General features: G+C 39.3%; 1 protein-coding gene and 2 pseudogenes across 1 annotated transcript; 1 reads left to right on the top strand and 2 right to left on the bottom strand.

The window, feature by feature from the left end:
* The first annotated feature begins 806 nt into the window (after window positions 1-806).
* LOC115227373 lies at window positions 807-3,075 on the top strand (annotated as a pseudogene).
* A 3,246-nt stretch (window positions 3,076-6,321) lies between these two features.
* Window positions 6,322-9,044, bottom strand: LOC115227375 (myosin-9-like). The gene is made up of 4 exons (XM_029798234.1): window positions 8,949-9,044; window positions 8,515-8,856; window positions 8,270-8,484; window positions 6,322-6,475 (listed from the first exon to the last, which is right to left on the bottom strand). The coding sequence occupies exons 1-4, from the start codon at window positions 9,042-9,044 to the stop codon at window positions 6,322-6,324; spliced, it is 807 nt and encodes a 268-aa protein (XP_029654094.1).
* Window positions 9,045-11,987: 2,943 nt separating this feature from the next.
* LOC115227376 lies at window positions 11,988-14,512 on the bottom strand (annotated as a pseudogene).
* Window positions 14,513-14,579: the final 67 nt, after the last annotated feature.

Raw genomic sequence — 14,579 nt, forward strand, 5'->3', positions numbered from 1 at the left:
AAGCGGTACTTAAGACAGTTGGATGTAGATAAGTTTCTACAGGCTTATATACAGTCAACTGTTCTTAAGAGGACTCTGGAGAGTGTCTCGTTTGATGCTCGCCGATCCAGCCCTTTCCTGACGTTTAGTCAGCAAGAGGCGCTGGACTGCACCTTCTCGAAGGTCTACAGTGCCAGAGAAGAGGAGGAAGAAGGGGAGGAGGTGCGTGGAGTGCCGCCTTCTGCTCACTTCGAAGGCTCTGGACTTAGTTAGTAAAATTACTTAGTTAATTAGTTTCTTTCTTAATAAATAGTATCATTTATTGCTGTCAAAATTCTTTCAAATTCACCTCTTTTCAATTTCTTATAGTGAAAAGAACAAATAATATCCGTTGCATTCTTCTTCTCATCACTTACTGTAGAAGTAAAAAACTTTGTACATAAAATTATTATTTATAAAATAAAATTCCGATGACAAATAAAACGATATTACAAAATTAAAAATAGAATAAGATTAGGAATTATTATTTTACAAATCGATCAATAATAAAAATAAAATTATTGACAAGTAACCAAGCGTTAATGTCGGATAGCTCTGACTTGCTAAAATTATATACATGGATCGACACAATTCCCCTCAGTAGAACCAAAAAAAATATAAACCGAGACTTTTCTGACGGGGGTTAATAGTGTTCATAAGTCAGCAGAAAACAGTTCTCATGGCAGAAGTGATCAAATACTACTTCCCACATTTGGTGGATCTACACAACTACGTCCCTGCCAACGGAACTCGCCAAAAGACAGAAAACTGGAATCTAATTAACAGGCATGTCCAGATGGTCATTGTTTAGCAAAATATTCCACAAGCTTGGATTCGAACTTACGAACAAGGAAATCTCAGACATTGTCAGCAGCAAACCACTGATCATCGAGAAGGTCCTGTTTTATATTCTCGACAACTTGACCTCCTGGACTGACAGGAAACCCAAAGTCCCCGGTCCTCTGAATTATTATATTGAAGGCCCTAAGGAATACGACAAAAAGGTAAATTTGAACGAAAAAGTAAACAATTGGCTGAAATTTCGCAAAAGAACGAGATCATTCAAGTTGGTTTTTTATAATTAATTTAAAAGATTTTGGAGGACAAAATCCATAGGTTGGAGAGCTTAAATACGCTCAAGGACATCAGAATTGACGAACTAACCCTGAAGGTTAAGAATCTTGAACAGCTAGTTCTCTCTAAAAAGAACTAAAATAGTCTAAATAATAAATTGATGACTTAAAATATTTGTTTTTTTGATATCAATAACCTTTAGGTGACTACAAATTTTAGAAACTTGACTTAATGAAAGTTTTAATAATTAATTAAATGTGAAATCGTTAATTTTAGTCAATGTACAAGAGCTCTTAAGGCATTACTTAAAGTTTTGGAATCGACTTGAGCAATATTTTATCATTATCATAACAGAATTAAATTTTTATTTATTTATTTATTTATTGACCAAAAGACCAGGGTAAGCCAGTTAATTATAATCCCCGTGATCCCCGATTCAAGCGAGGGAGATCCTTCTAAAAGGTTCGATCCTGCCCACATGATCGGACTGAGACGACGATGTCTTAGGGTCAGAGTTCTAGAAGTCCTTTTTTCGGTAGGCATTAAGTGCCTCCTGAGGGTTTCCATATCCGACTGGAAATTCCAACTGACATGGTGGACCCTATAACGCCACGCTAAGACCGGAAGGAAGGTAAGAGATCCCCATTTTTCAACTGTGTCGTGCCAGAAGTACTCATTGCCTCGCGGGCAAAGGAACGATAACGAGAATTGACTCTAGGATGAAACTAGCCTCCTTCGGATTGGAACCAACGACTGTCCAGATCCATTATCCATAGCTAAACTACAGAATTTAATGATATATAATATATTTGAAAATATTTTTATTGCAATTTTGTTGATATTTATTTTTTTTATAAAATATATATAAAACAATTTGGTTTATAAATATATTATTTTATGTGCGACATTGATAAGTGGATTGAGATCTGTAAAAACTGCAAATATTTGCCAGAATCATATCTCATGGTAGATTTAAATGCGAAAAAATACAAAGAATCTTTGTAATTACGTAAAGGAAATATTAATTGAAGAAGCAAATGTCCAAAGAGTAGACCTTCCTGTGACAATCTGCGGGGACATCCACGGCCAGTTTTACGATTTGTTACGACTCTTTGAGATTGGAGGAGACCCAACGAACACTAGTTATATTTTTATGGTATGTCCCCCCTCATAACCGCAGGGGGACTACGTGGACAGAGGGCACTACAGTCTGGAGACACTGACCTATCTGCTTCTCCTGAAGGCTCGTTCGCCAGGAAACATAATTCTTCTTCGAGGCAACCATGAAAGTCGAGGAATCACGAAGGTCTACGGATTTTACGGTGGAGGTATCGCAACATTGCTAGACGAATGCCTCAACAAGTACGGGAATTCGTGTGCCTGGCGACACTGCTGTGAGATCTTTGATTATTTCACAATTACTGCGGTGAAATATCTATTTTGAGTTTTAGATTATCGACGGGAGGTATTTATGTGTACACGGAGGACTGTCACCGACTGTGAACACGCTTGATCAGATCAGACTCATCCACCGTAACCAGGAAGTGCCCAACCAAGGAGCATTTTCAGGTGATTAGTGTATATTGGAGAGTAGACTTATTATGGTCTGACCCTGAAGAGATTGAGACATGGAGTATCAGTCCTCGAGGAGCAGGCTGGTTGTTCGGATCAGCAGTCACTTTTAACGTAGGCTGAGAGTGCTTATTGTAGTTTTGTCACGTCAATCAAATTGAGTTGATATGTCGTGCTCATCAGTTGGTGAATGAAGGTGTGTTGTGTTATATTATTCTAGGGATTAAGTACATGTTTGACAATAAGGTGTTGACCGTGTGGTCTGCCCCCAATTACTGCTACCGTTGTGGTAACCAGGCTGCCATCGTTCGCTTTAATGAGGATTATTCTCGTGATATTAAAGTGTTTGATGCTGTCCCGGACGAGGACAGAGTAGTGCCACAAGGAATTGTTACTCCTTATTTTATATAACATGGACTATTTAAAAATGATATTTTTTAATAATATTTGATTAACTGGAATATTTATTGTATATAGTCTTGTAAAAAACAATGCTTATTTGATACCGTACATACGATATGAATATATTAAGATTTGCTAGTAAAAATTTAATTGATAATTTATCGACACACGGAATTTAGAATGCTCTATCGAGCGTTAAATTTAATTCGAAAAAACACAAAACGATTCCTATAAAACTGATTTTTGAAATATCCTGTAAAGTCCAGAATAAAAGAGATGAATAAAAAAACGGTCTTTTTGATTACGTTTTGTTTATTTTTATAATCACAAATAAACCCGTAAATATCGCTCTTTTTCGTTAGAGATCACATCCTTCGATCCCAGTTTAACGATTTCCGGTTCAATTGATTTAAGTGACTTGTCTATCGCAATGTTGAGTTCCTTTTTAAGGGGGACTTCCATTATAGGTCGTCTGCCCCTCGTTAGTTTTTTTTCCGAATTAATTTTGAGACTTCTGGTGCTTCCAGATTTATAGTCTCAGTCTGAGTATAGTTGTCATTATATTTTGCGTCTATAGGTTCATCCGTTTGGGTTCCAAAAGATACACTGCTTTTAAGGACTTGTGTTAGCAGACGATTCTTCCAAACAGGAGTTTCAGTTTGCTGTTTCTTCCAAGCTGAGGTCACACTTTGTAAGTTTTTTCCAGCCTTCATGAAACACTCCATTTTAAAATCCGGTGAGATTATCGTCGAGAGATACTTCTCCAGTTCTTTATTACTTGCCCAGTATGGGATATTCTTTAAGAAGATCTCCAAAGGACGTAACTCAAATTGTCATATTTGATGACAATCCGAGTCAAAAGGTTTCAGCTGATGAAGATCCATTTGGAAGTTATTATCCTCTGCATGAGATCTATAATCGAGTAAATATGAGCCATTTATTTTGTGTGAAATTCTTGACTTTAAGACAGTTGGAATTGAGCATATTATGTCGTAAGATAAGATAGATATTATGTTGTATTTCTGTATTTAAATAATTCAAACAATCATTCTCGCCTACGCTGACGACCTACTCATTGGATCACGTGACCAAGACCTCTCGAAAGCTTTCAAAAGAACACAAGATCTCTTATTACAAATTCGAACTTGGCTATATCAAAACAGGATGAACATCTCCCCCGAAAAATCGTCCACTACCCTATTTATGTCGGACAAGAGACTTGGAGGCCTTACTGTTGTTCTTTTTCTGGACAACGAAAAGATCCCATTCACGAAGAACCCTAAAATTCTGGGGGTCACTTTTGACACCCATATGTGTTTTACTGCCCATTTAGAGAGGGCCATCGGATCCAGTCAGAGAAAGATTGGACTAATCAAATCGATTTTTGGTGGACTAAAGACACCGTTCCCGGCTCTCGGCACTATCTACAAACAATTCATCGAACCAACAATTGGCTACGCCTGCGCCGCTTGGGGTTCTAATCTCTCATGGTCTAACCGCCTTAAAATTGAGACTACACTATGCCGAGCCGCGGCTAGCATAACGAAAATTTCCAAACTGAACAACATTACCCCAACTCCGCTTGACCAACTTATTAAGAAAGATGGAAAGGGTTTCTTAGCCATCCAACAAGACCACCTGGGTTAAAATAATAATAACTGTTGGTGATTCTTGGGTTAAAATAATAATAATAATAAACAATAACTCGGGAGGTGGACTGGCTTTTCCAGCAGTTTTCGATCGCCGTTATCCGGGGGAAAAGTTTGGCGACCCGTCAGACCGCTGGCCCTCGGGGCGATTAATCTTTTAACACTTTTTACAACGCCAAGCACATAGAGCTTGATTTCAGGGTAACCAATGCGCATGGTTTGGCTCTGAAGACGCTGGTTGAAGACCTCGGGCTGGAAATCCGGACTTCAAGTGAGCAAAACCATATCGATTCGCGAGGCGGACGAGACTGGCTAGGGCTTGCTCTGGTCAGTCCTGGAATGCTAAATTGGGTTAGTAAAACAATCTTATTGCCCGATATTGGAAGCGACCATCTGCCTCTATTGCACGAACTCCGCGAGCCAGTCCCTCAAAGGGTTCCGGGATACTTCGACCTCCGGTCGAGTTCTTGGGCCAACCTGGAGAGGTTCATGGCCAGCAGGTTGCCCTCACTTCTGGTGGGGAATACCTGTGCCAATATACGTGAGTTGGAGGCGTTAGATAATGGAATCAATGCTGCCCTGACTGATTATATGCGAGATAATTTCAAACAGAACTCAGTGCAAAGTAAGTCACATTCCACGCTCCCATACCGGGTCTTAAATAAAATTAAGTTTAAGCGGGACAAATGCGTTTACAAGGAAAACCGTGTTTGGTTTCGTGGCTGGATTAGCCGGCTTCAGAGGGAGATCCGAAGAGAAATCCGTGAACTCGAAAGTTCACGGTGGGAGCGAGCCTGCAGACGCGTAGACGCCCGCTTCCCGGAATTCTGGAAACAGTTGAAGAGCTTGTCGGGGAGAGTGGTAGCAAATTCAGTGCGCCTTAAACGCTCTGATGGAACCCTCGTTTCGGACCCGGCTGAGGTGGCTGAAATATTTTCGACCCACCTCGATGAAATCTCTGGAACTGACGGAAGCCAGTTCGTGGAGACATCGTCCTTTGATACTGTCCAGCAGATATTGTCGTGGGACAAGCGCTGCCAGCTGGGCATATCAAGGAACGATGCAGGCGATATTTCCGAAGCGGAGATTCTGGCAGCGATCTCCCGAAGTAAGAACACTGCGGCGGGTCTGGACCGGATCCCTATGGCTATCTTTAAGAAGGCCCCTCCGTTGTTGATCACCGCCTTACAGGTCTTGTTTAGCGGGAGCTTGCGACTTGGGATGATCCCCTCTAGATGGAAAGTGGCTGAGGTAATCCTTATCGGAAAACCCAGGATGCCTCATGATGTCCCTGGGAGATACAGACCTATTTCCTTGCTTCCCGCTGTATCTAAAATTTTAGACATATTAAAAAACCTTGGTGTCGAAGGAGTCAGGTTCCTAACATCTATTTTCAACTATTCAATCAGCAACAATGTGATTTCGTCAATATGGAAACGAAGCCTGGAAGACCAAGAGGGGACCCGTCATCTTTCAGGCCGATTTCCCTGTTATGTTCGATGTCAAAAATCCTGGAAAGACTGGTTCTTGGCAGAATAGAAGATTTCTTACCCGAAAGACATTTTCAACATGGGTTTAAGGAGGCGAAGTCCACGTCTTCGTACCTTCAATCCTTGTCAAACTTCATCTGTACCGGTTTTGCCAGCAAACCGAGGCACCAAAAGACCGTGCTCTGCTCCGTCGACATCCATAAAGCCTTCGACTCCGTCTTGAGAAAGCTCCTCTCAAGGAAGATATTCCAATCCGATTTTCCTCTGAAGCTAAAAATATGGATTACCAACTTTCTAAGTGGACGAAGGGGAAGGGTGTGCCTCGGTGGTCTGAAGTCCAAATCTCGTCTTCTACCCAACGGATCCCCCTTATCCCCGGAAACCTATTTTTGGAAGACCTCCCTCCCTCGACAACAATGACATTGTTCTCTCATACGCGGACGACATCGTACTAGCCTCACGGGACCGGGACATCCAGAAGGCCTCTGAAAGGCTTCAAGCTAACTTGGATCGGCTGAACCTATGGCTGACGGACAAGCGGCTCGTGGTAAACGCGGCAAAGTCCGCCACGTCCCTCTTCACTTCGGACAAAAGATTGGGAAGGACTTCAGTCGACTTAAAGCTGAATAATATGTCCGTACGCTTCTACAGGAGTCAGACGGTCCTAGGGATAACCCTAGACATGCACCTCTGTTTCTCCCCACATGCAGACAACCTCCTTCGCAATTGCGAAAAAAAAAGTTGAACATCCTACGAACTCTATCCGGAATATGGAAAAACGGGTCGCACCCGGTACTGGCGAATATCTACCGCCAGTACTTCGAACCTTGTATTGCCTACGCCTGCAGATCATGGGGTCCGCGGTTATCGTGGTCCAACAGGAGGCGAATCGAGGAGGCCCAACAAAGGGCCCTCAGATTAACCGATCGTTGGTCGCATGATAGCCAACGCCCCGGTCCAGCTTCTCTAGAAGACCTCATCAAGATGAACCTGGGCCCGTCAGCGAATGCTCCGCCAAAAACGGTCTGCCGCCCGGTGCGATTTTGTGTGGGCTCGTGGAAAGATCACCGAGCGAAGATGAGGTCCCTGGTTGAGTGCATCGAGATCACGTGACGTTTGTTCGGTTTTTAGCGTGATCTTGGTGATTTAATAAATAAATAAAACTCTATGATTGGGTGACTACGAAATAACTAGAAACGAGTTTTTATTCAAAGGAGGAAGAAGAACTTGCTTTTATATCAAGTGACAGAACATTAAAAATGAAATATGTAAAGCGTAATATTGATTCGTCCTGGCTGATTATAAAAAAGAATATCCTATTATAACAAACCACGCTTTAAGAGTTTTAGTTCACTTTCTAACGACTTATCTCTATGAAAGTGGAAATATAGAGCATAAGAATGCGCTAACTTACTATACGTAGAACGAGACGTGCGTTTATCCTTTTAAAAGCTAAGGCCGAATATTACAGACCTATGCAAGAGACATCAGCCTTAACCATCTCACTAATTTTTGTATTAATAAAACACTGATAATTATTAAAAACTATATATGGGTTCAGTAAGCCAAATAGGGTGCCACGTTCTCTAAAAGGTTGGGAACTACTGATATAGAAGAAAGAGTTTCTGATTTAGAAGTCTTTATTAATAAAAATATCCAATATCCGAATATTATTAGTAAATCTAATATTTCTTATTTGCGGATCGACTAATACGTAGACTACATATGCTACTTTATTGTTTTTAGTCGGTTTATTTCCTTGGATAGGTTTTGATTTTCCTCCTCAAGTTCGTCTTTTTCCGACTGAATCTTCCTTAGCTTATTCTTAAAACTATCCACAGTATCTTCGAGTTCTTCGCAGTTTTTTTTAAGGGTTTTGTTCCGTGATATGAATGTGTCATTCTAGACTTTATCTGTGCCAGAAAACCTCGGACTTTGACCTGTTCAGATCTTCTTGCATTGTGTCTGCCAAAATAACGGACTCCTTTAACTTCTTGTTCGTTAATTTAAGTTTTTTCTCCGCTTCCCGTCGTTGCCTTGGAATAAGGAAGCTATTCAGTTTACCTTATTTCCTGTTCAAGTTCAGTCTCCATTGATGCCATTTTTCGCATTTTAGACTCCAAAGAATCTTTGTAACCCTTGACTTTTGTCAGTTCTTCTTGAATGGACATGAGTTGTTCAGTCAATTCTTTATTTTTCTTTTCGTTATCCGAATTTTGTGTCTTGTATTTTTCACAATTTGCTTTCTCCGCGGAGATTTGGTTACTGTACTGGTCTTTCTAGAAACAGTAATTGGGAAGTGGATATACAAGAATATTTGATTTACGCAATTCGTCTTCTAATTCTTCGTGATTAACTTTTTCTTCGTCCAATTCTTCTGCTAGGTTGTGATTGATTCTTTTCAGTTGAGAGATCTCAGATTGGGTTTGGGATAATTTTCCTTGTAGGGTTTCAAGTTCTTGATTTATTTCGTCTTTTTCAGAGGACATGTTTTTCTCACTTTGCTCCAAATTAGTGACCCGCGAGGTCATTTCTGCAACTGATTGTAACGCAGAGTTCAGTTTTGATTGAAGTTGACTGCATGATTCATTCAAAGAACTTTCGTTACTCTTGGCATTTTCCAAATCTTTTTGCATTTCTTTGCACAAATTCTAATCGTTAAATTCAAAAAGAGAACATTCTGCTTTTTGTTTTGTTTGGTCAAATTTTCAACAGTTGATTTTAATTCGTCCATTCTGCTTACAAATTCTTGCGATTCAATCTCCAATTTCTTTTTAGAGGCTAAAGCGGAAGCTTTGGCTCGACTCTCAGACTGGAGCTCCTGCTGCGTTTCTTCCATCTGTGAAACACATTATCTATATGAACACCTTCTTGTTGATAGATCGTAGTTTATTTTCCATTTCCTCGGACATTTCGTTAATTTTTCTAGAATAGTCGGTTCTTTCTGCCTGAAATGCCACCTCCTTCCGATTCAGTTCATTTTGAGTAGTAAATAATTCGTCCTGAAGTTCTTCATGATGAGAAGATATTTCCTCGTTTTTCTTCTTCAAGTCCCGTAGTTGTGCTTTCATGTTCACGTTCTAAACATAAATAGTCAAGGAAGACATCTGCCGCCTCCCCCGAGACAGTCGATTTCACATCCGCTAATTCCTTTGAAGTAGCGATCTGCCTTTTTGTCATCTCTTCAAGTTCGTTGTTCTTTTCGTCGCATGCTCGCGTCAACGAGAGACATTTGCTTTCAAGGTTTCTTAAATTTTGTTCAAATGTATCCCGCTCTTTTGTGAGGCTTGAAAATTGTACAATTTGAAACAAACTTTGTGTTTAGTGTCTTCACTTCGGACATGGCGGAGTCATATTTTTTTTGTTTTTTTGTAAGATTCGACATTTCGAGTTCAAGGGCTTCAATTTGGGAATTTGAGTCCGCCAACTTTCAAACTAATCACAAAAATAAACCTCATTTTGATACACCGTGCTTGCTTTTTCGATTTTGTGCTTGGCAGCCGAAATAATATCAAGTTCAGTCCTAACTGATTCTATTTCTTTTTGAAGTTTTTTTGTAATTTCTTCTATCCGCTCTTTTTCTTCGGTCAAAACAGAAACGTTACTGACGGCATCGTTGTACTGAAATGTGTTTGGAGGAATACTTTCGATTGAAGTGACATTATCTGTTTCCCTTTGGCCTCAGAATTCAATGCCTCTTCTTCGATGTGTTCGTTCAGTTCGTCGATAATGGCCTCCATTTTGTTCACTTGACTGTTTGCTTTGGACAGTGAATTCTTCTCGTCCTCGAGTTTGGACTTGATTTCTTCCAATTGGGAAGATGACTGTTTTAATTGTCGTTCAAGTTCGGTGTTTTCTTTTCTGCGTCGTCTAACGCTTCGCTTATCCTTGATATTTCGGACTAAAAATAGTTCCCACTCATAATACCGCGTCCTTGGATTTCTGTTTAGACATGTCCGACTTGATTTTTTCTAGATCGGTTGCTTTTTGACCCAGTTCCATGATTTGCTGTTCAAGTTGTTTCCGTTTTTTATCAGCGTCTTGCTTGTTTTTGTTTAAACTGTCAACTTCTGCGGCCAATTCTTCTTTTTCAGTTTCAGTCACTTTAAGTTTTTTCATAAAATTGTTTTCACTCTAAACATAGTAGAATTTCTCGACCTTCTGAACTGATTCAACTTGATCGGTAAGACGACTGATTTCATCCACGGCCTTTTTCTTAGCGATTCGCATGGCATCTTCATTTTCCGCACTGAGCTCTTCCATTTGTTTTTGGAGTAAATTTATTTTGGTATCTTTTTCTTTCATCAAGTTCCTCTCGGCTTGACTCAAATCCGCAGCCTCCTCTTCTTGAAGTCTCATTCCTTCCAATTCCTTGAAATCATTTATATTTCAAACGTTCATGAGAAAGTGTTTGGACTTTTCAAGGTTTTTTCGGGTTTCTATTTCCCCTTCAAGCTCCTCCTTTAACTCCTCCAGAGTAAATTTCAACTCACGGTTTTCCTTCATTGACTTTTCCTTTAGCATACTTTCTTCGTCCGCCCTATTAAATCATAAAAAACTATAGACTTTGCTGTTAAAAAGCTCAGTTGCTCATTGTTGGCCAAAATTTTCTGGTTCATGTATTGAATTGTCGTTTTTTGTTCCTCGACTTGTTCTTTCAACTCTCTCACGTCTGAGGCACCCTTCCGTTCGGCTTTTTGAGAATTCACTTTGTCCTGTGGAATATTAAAAGACTTTACAGTTATTTCACTCTGCAGCTGTGCTTGCAATTCGGAGACACTCGCTTCCAGTTTTTTGTTTATTTTTTGCATGTTTTTCTTTTGATCTTCTTCAGCGTGTAACAGTTCCTCCATTTTGATCAAATTAGATTCGGCAGTCTTATTTTCTTTTTTAAGCTTAGCATAATCTAATATTATGCACATTTTCAATCAAATGAGTTTTATTGGACAAATCGTCCGTTCGCTCCTGCAGTTTTTGTTCCAAATTGCCTTTTTCGTGCATTACCCGTCCATACTTATCTTCCTGCTCCCTCAACCTATCAATTACAGCATCCTATTCAATTACGTTTTCTCTGTTTCTGCGACTATTTCCTCCAATTCCTGCCTTTCTTTTATCACTTTTTTGGAATTTTGTTCAATTTCTTGCATTTCTTCGTTCATTTCTTCAATCAAACTGTTATATTCATTTTTCTTTTTGCTCAGATCGGCAAGTTCCTACTTTCAAGAGAAATCCTCACCTGCTCAAGTTCTTCATTTCTGTTAACTTCTTCTACAAGATTTGTAGACGCCTTTGAATTTTCTTGCTCTAATTTCGAAATTTGATCTATCAAGTTTTGTATTTGCGCGGTCAATTTTTTGACTTGTTCTTTGAGAGAGTTCATTTCATTCTCGACAGCTTTCTTCTCGTCGTCTTCTCTCTTGAAGTCGACGAGTGGGAGTAGCTATCGATATTATTCTCGAAGTAAACTTTAGTATACATCTTAAACCATCCCCACTCCCTTAGTCGATTATACCCTCGAAAGTTCTTTTGGATGACAACAACGCTGGAAAGTATATTCTGCAGTTTTAGGTAATGTCTATAATTATCTTAAGTCAAATTTGCACTTTTTGGCCAAAAACATTCGACATTTTGTGCACATGTCGATCATGATTGCATTGAGCTTAATATCTCTCTCTTCCTCCAAATTGGCCAATACTCCAGCTCGAAAAAATATTTTAGTTGTCCCAAGTCGGTAGAGGGTTGAGTCTAACTCAAGTTCCGCCAACTACCACAATTTCCTTAATTAAAGTACCATGTTCTCAGTGGCCTTTCGACTATCCATAAAATTATCCATTTCTTTTTTAAAGACTAGAATTGAATATCGTTGAAAAAAATCCTGGTAAATAATTCTGTTCGGGAATCCCTGACGACAAATTCGAATTCCCTCGAGCACTCCGTTGCAACGAAGTTGATCCAAAATAAGAGAATGGTCAATCATCGCAGGCTGAAATAAAAACGATAAATTTACCTTTTTCTGTAAGTTGGGTATTATACAGCGGACAAAATGGACTTTGGTATTGGTGAGAGTTTCAATCAACTTTGTCAATTGTCCTCTGTAAAGTTGAGAGACCGTCCGCAACATTCCACGTTTTTTACGCGAACTTTCTTCAGTGCCTATCGCAGAACGGCCTAAATGAAAAATAAAAATGCTCAGAAAACCTTCTTTCCATATCTCCGAGACAAGAGGGTTCGAAGAGGATTCAAGTATAGTCACAATGTTGTCGTTAAGTGGATCCGTGTTCTTAATTAGCCAATCTACGCAGAAATAGTCCACCTATAGTAGTTAATAAAGCTTAAACTCTGCCGGCATAGTGTTGGATACCAAAATCAGCAAATTTTTTTAGTTTTTCAGGAACAATGAATTTGTTCTTCTCTTTATTTTGCGAAATAAGTTTTTCAACGAATGATTTGTGTGTAGCTTTTGGAAACAAACATTCCTCGTCAAGCACCGATAAGATACCAAGAGGCTTAAAAATGCAAAAAAATCAAGACTTTCTCGATAAGTTCAATGGTGGGTTGCAGATCAAGTCCAAAGTCGATAAAATCCCAGCTAATATTTTCCTTTTTGTATTCCTCTTGTTCCATAATAAACATTGTATGATTGAACAACTGCTGTAATTTCTCATTGGTGAAATTTATGCACAACTGTTCGAATCCGTTGACCTAAAGGAAATGACTCCAAAAATGAACCGCAAAGACTTCGAATCCTGCAATATCCAAAATTCCAATGAAGTTTTCGTGAACCAATTTATTTTTGTTAAGCTGTTTATTGATCTTCACTACAATGTAATTAAACAGTTTCTCATAGGTTGCTTTCACAATTGACTCCACTGAAAAGACTGCCTGAGAACAATTTCGGAATTTACAATACCTGGTCCTTTGTCTGTGCCTTTTGTACAGTTTCAATCCCGACTTTGAACTTTGGCTTCAAAATAGCTTGAGTAAAAGCTCCAATTTGAATTCCTAATAAATGGCACATTTTTTGAGCATCTGTGAATGTAAATATAATTTGGAACATGAATTGTCCGGTAACGTCGCTTGGTCGCCGTTCCGTTCTTTTCCAAACTCTATTTTTCCAAAGGTCAAAATCCCAAAAAGAATTTTGTAAATATCTGCAATGTTAACAAAACTACCAACTATTCGTGACGTCTGACGAGATTCCAAGAACATTAAAAGCTTCTTGAGTTTCTTGAAAAAGTTTGGAGTCATCAATTCCTGGGACCTGGATATTTTTGTACGTCAAATATGGATAATTGCTCAGATCCTCGCACATAAATTCAGCTGAAACATGTTTCATGATTAATAAAACTCTTTAATTCTTGAGAAAAACCATTTGAGAGAATTTGATAGAAAATATGAAAACACCGTTCGTTCTCTGATTGCCTAACGACTCTACTTTTCTCCAACAAGTCTAAAATTTTCAAAATTCAAATTACATGTGTCAATGTTAACAGACGATATTAGCCCAGAAGAATTAAAGTTTATTTTAATGAATTTTCCCTTTAATAATTAGAAAAAAGTACAAATCTTGAAGAATTGTCATTTTTTATAGTTTTTGCGTTCCCAAAGGCCTCTAAGATTGGATTTGTTTGCAAAAGCCGCTCGTTCAAGTCTTCCTATTTGAGGATCAAAATAAAAAACTAACCCCAGCCACGTCGTGAGATTTTTCCGTTTTTGCAGCGACCTGAGCTAAAAATTGGATGATTTTTTTGGTATTTTCAGTTTTTCCCGCTCCAGACTCTCCCCTAATTTGATTACCGGGTAATCAGTACGTGCAAAGAATCGACTGATTGTCCCGATCTACGTGTTTTGTGCAACAAAGCTACCCTGGATCATATTTCTGTAAGCCTCAGACGCGATGGCGTACACGTGTGGAGGGAGCTCGGTCTTGCGTTTCGTGCTGTAGTGGTTGATGATTTGCGGTGTGTATATTGGCATCTTCCGGTAGGGGTTAATAACAACGCAGAACAGTCCAGAATAAGTCTGCTCATTAAAAATGGAAAATAGGCCATTTACATAAATTAGGCCAGCATTGTAGCGAAGACGGATATTGTGCAATACAGAGGCTTCATTTAGACACGTGAGCTCGGCCATGTCTTCAACTTTGTCAAATTTTGGTGGATTCATTTTGTGGACATCCATTTTTGTAACGTTTTTTATTTGACCATTTTCTAGCTTGACTTCAATAATTTCCCCGTCGATGTTCGTGATGCTTCCTGCAACAAAGCCTTTTTCTGGATCTGATATCCATGCCATTTTCTTTGATGACCATTCTTTTAGTGCAGATTCGTCAGAGAGTTCATTCTCTTTTCTGCAGAGATCTTTTAGCACATCT

This window comes from Octopus sinensis, unplaced genomic scaffold (genome assembly GCF_006345805.1).
Source record: "Octopus sinensis unplaced genomic scaffold, ASM634580v1 Contig02842, whole genome shotgun sequence".
NCBI classification, from domain to species: Eukaryota; Metazoa; Mollusca; class Cephalopoda; order Octopoda; family Octopodidae; genus Octopus; species Octopus sinensis.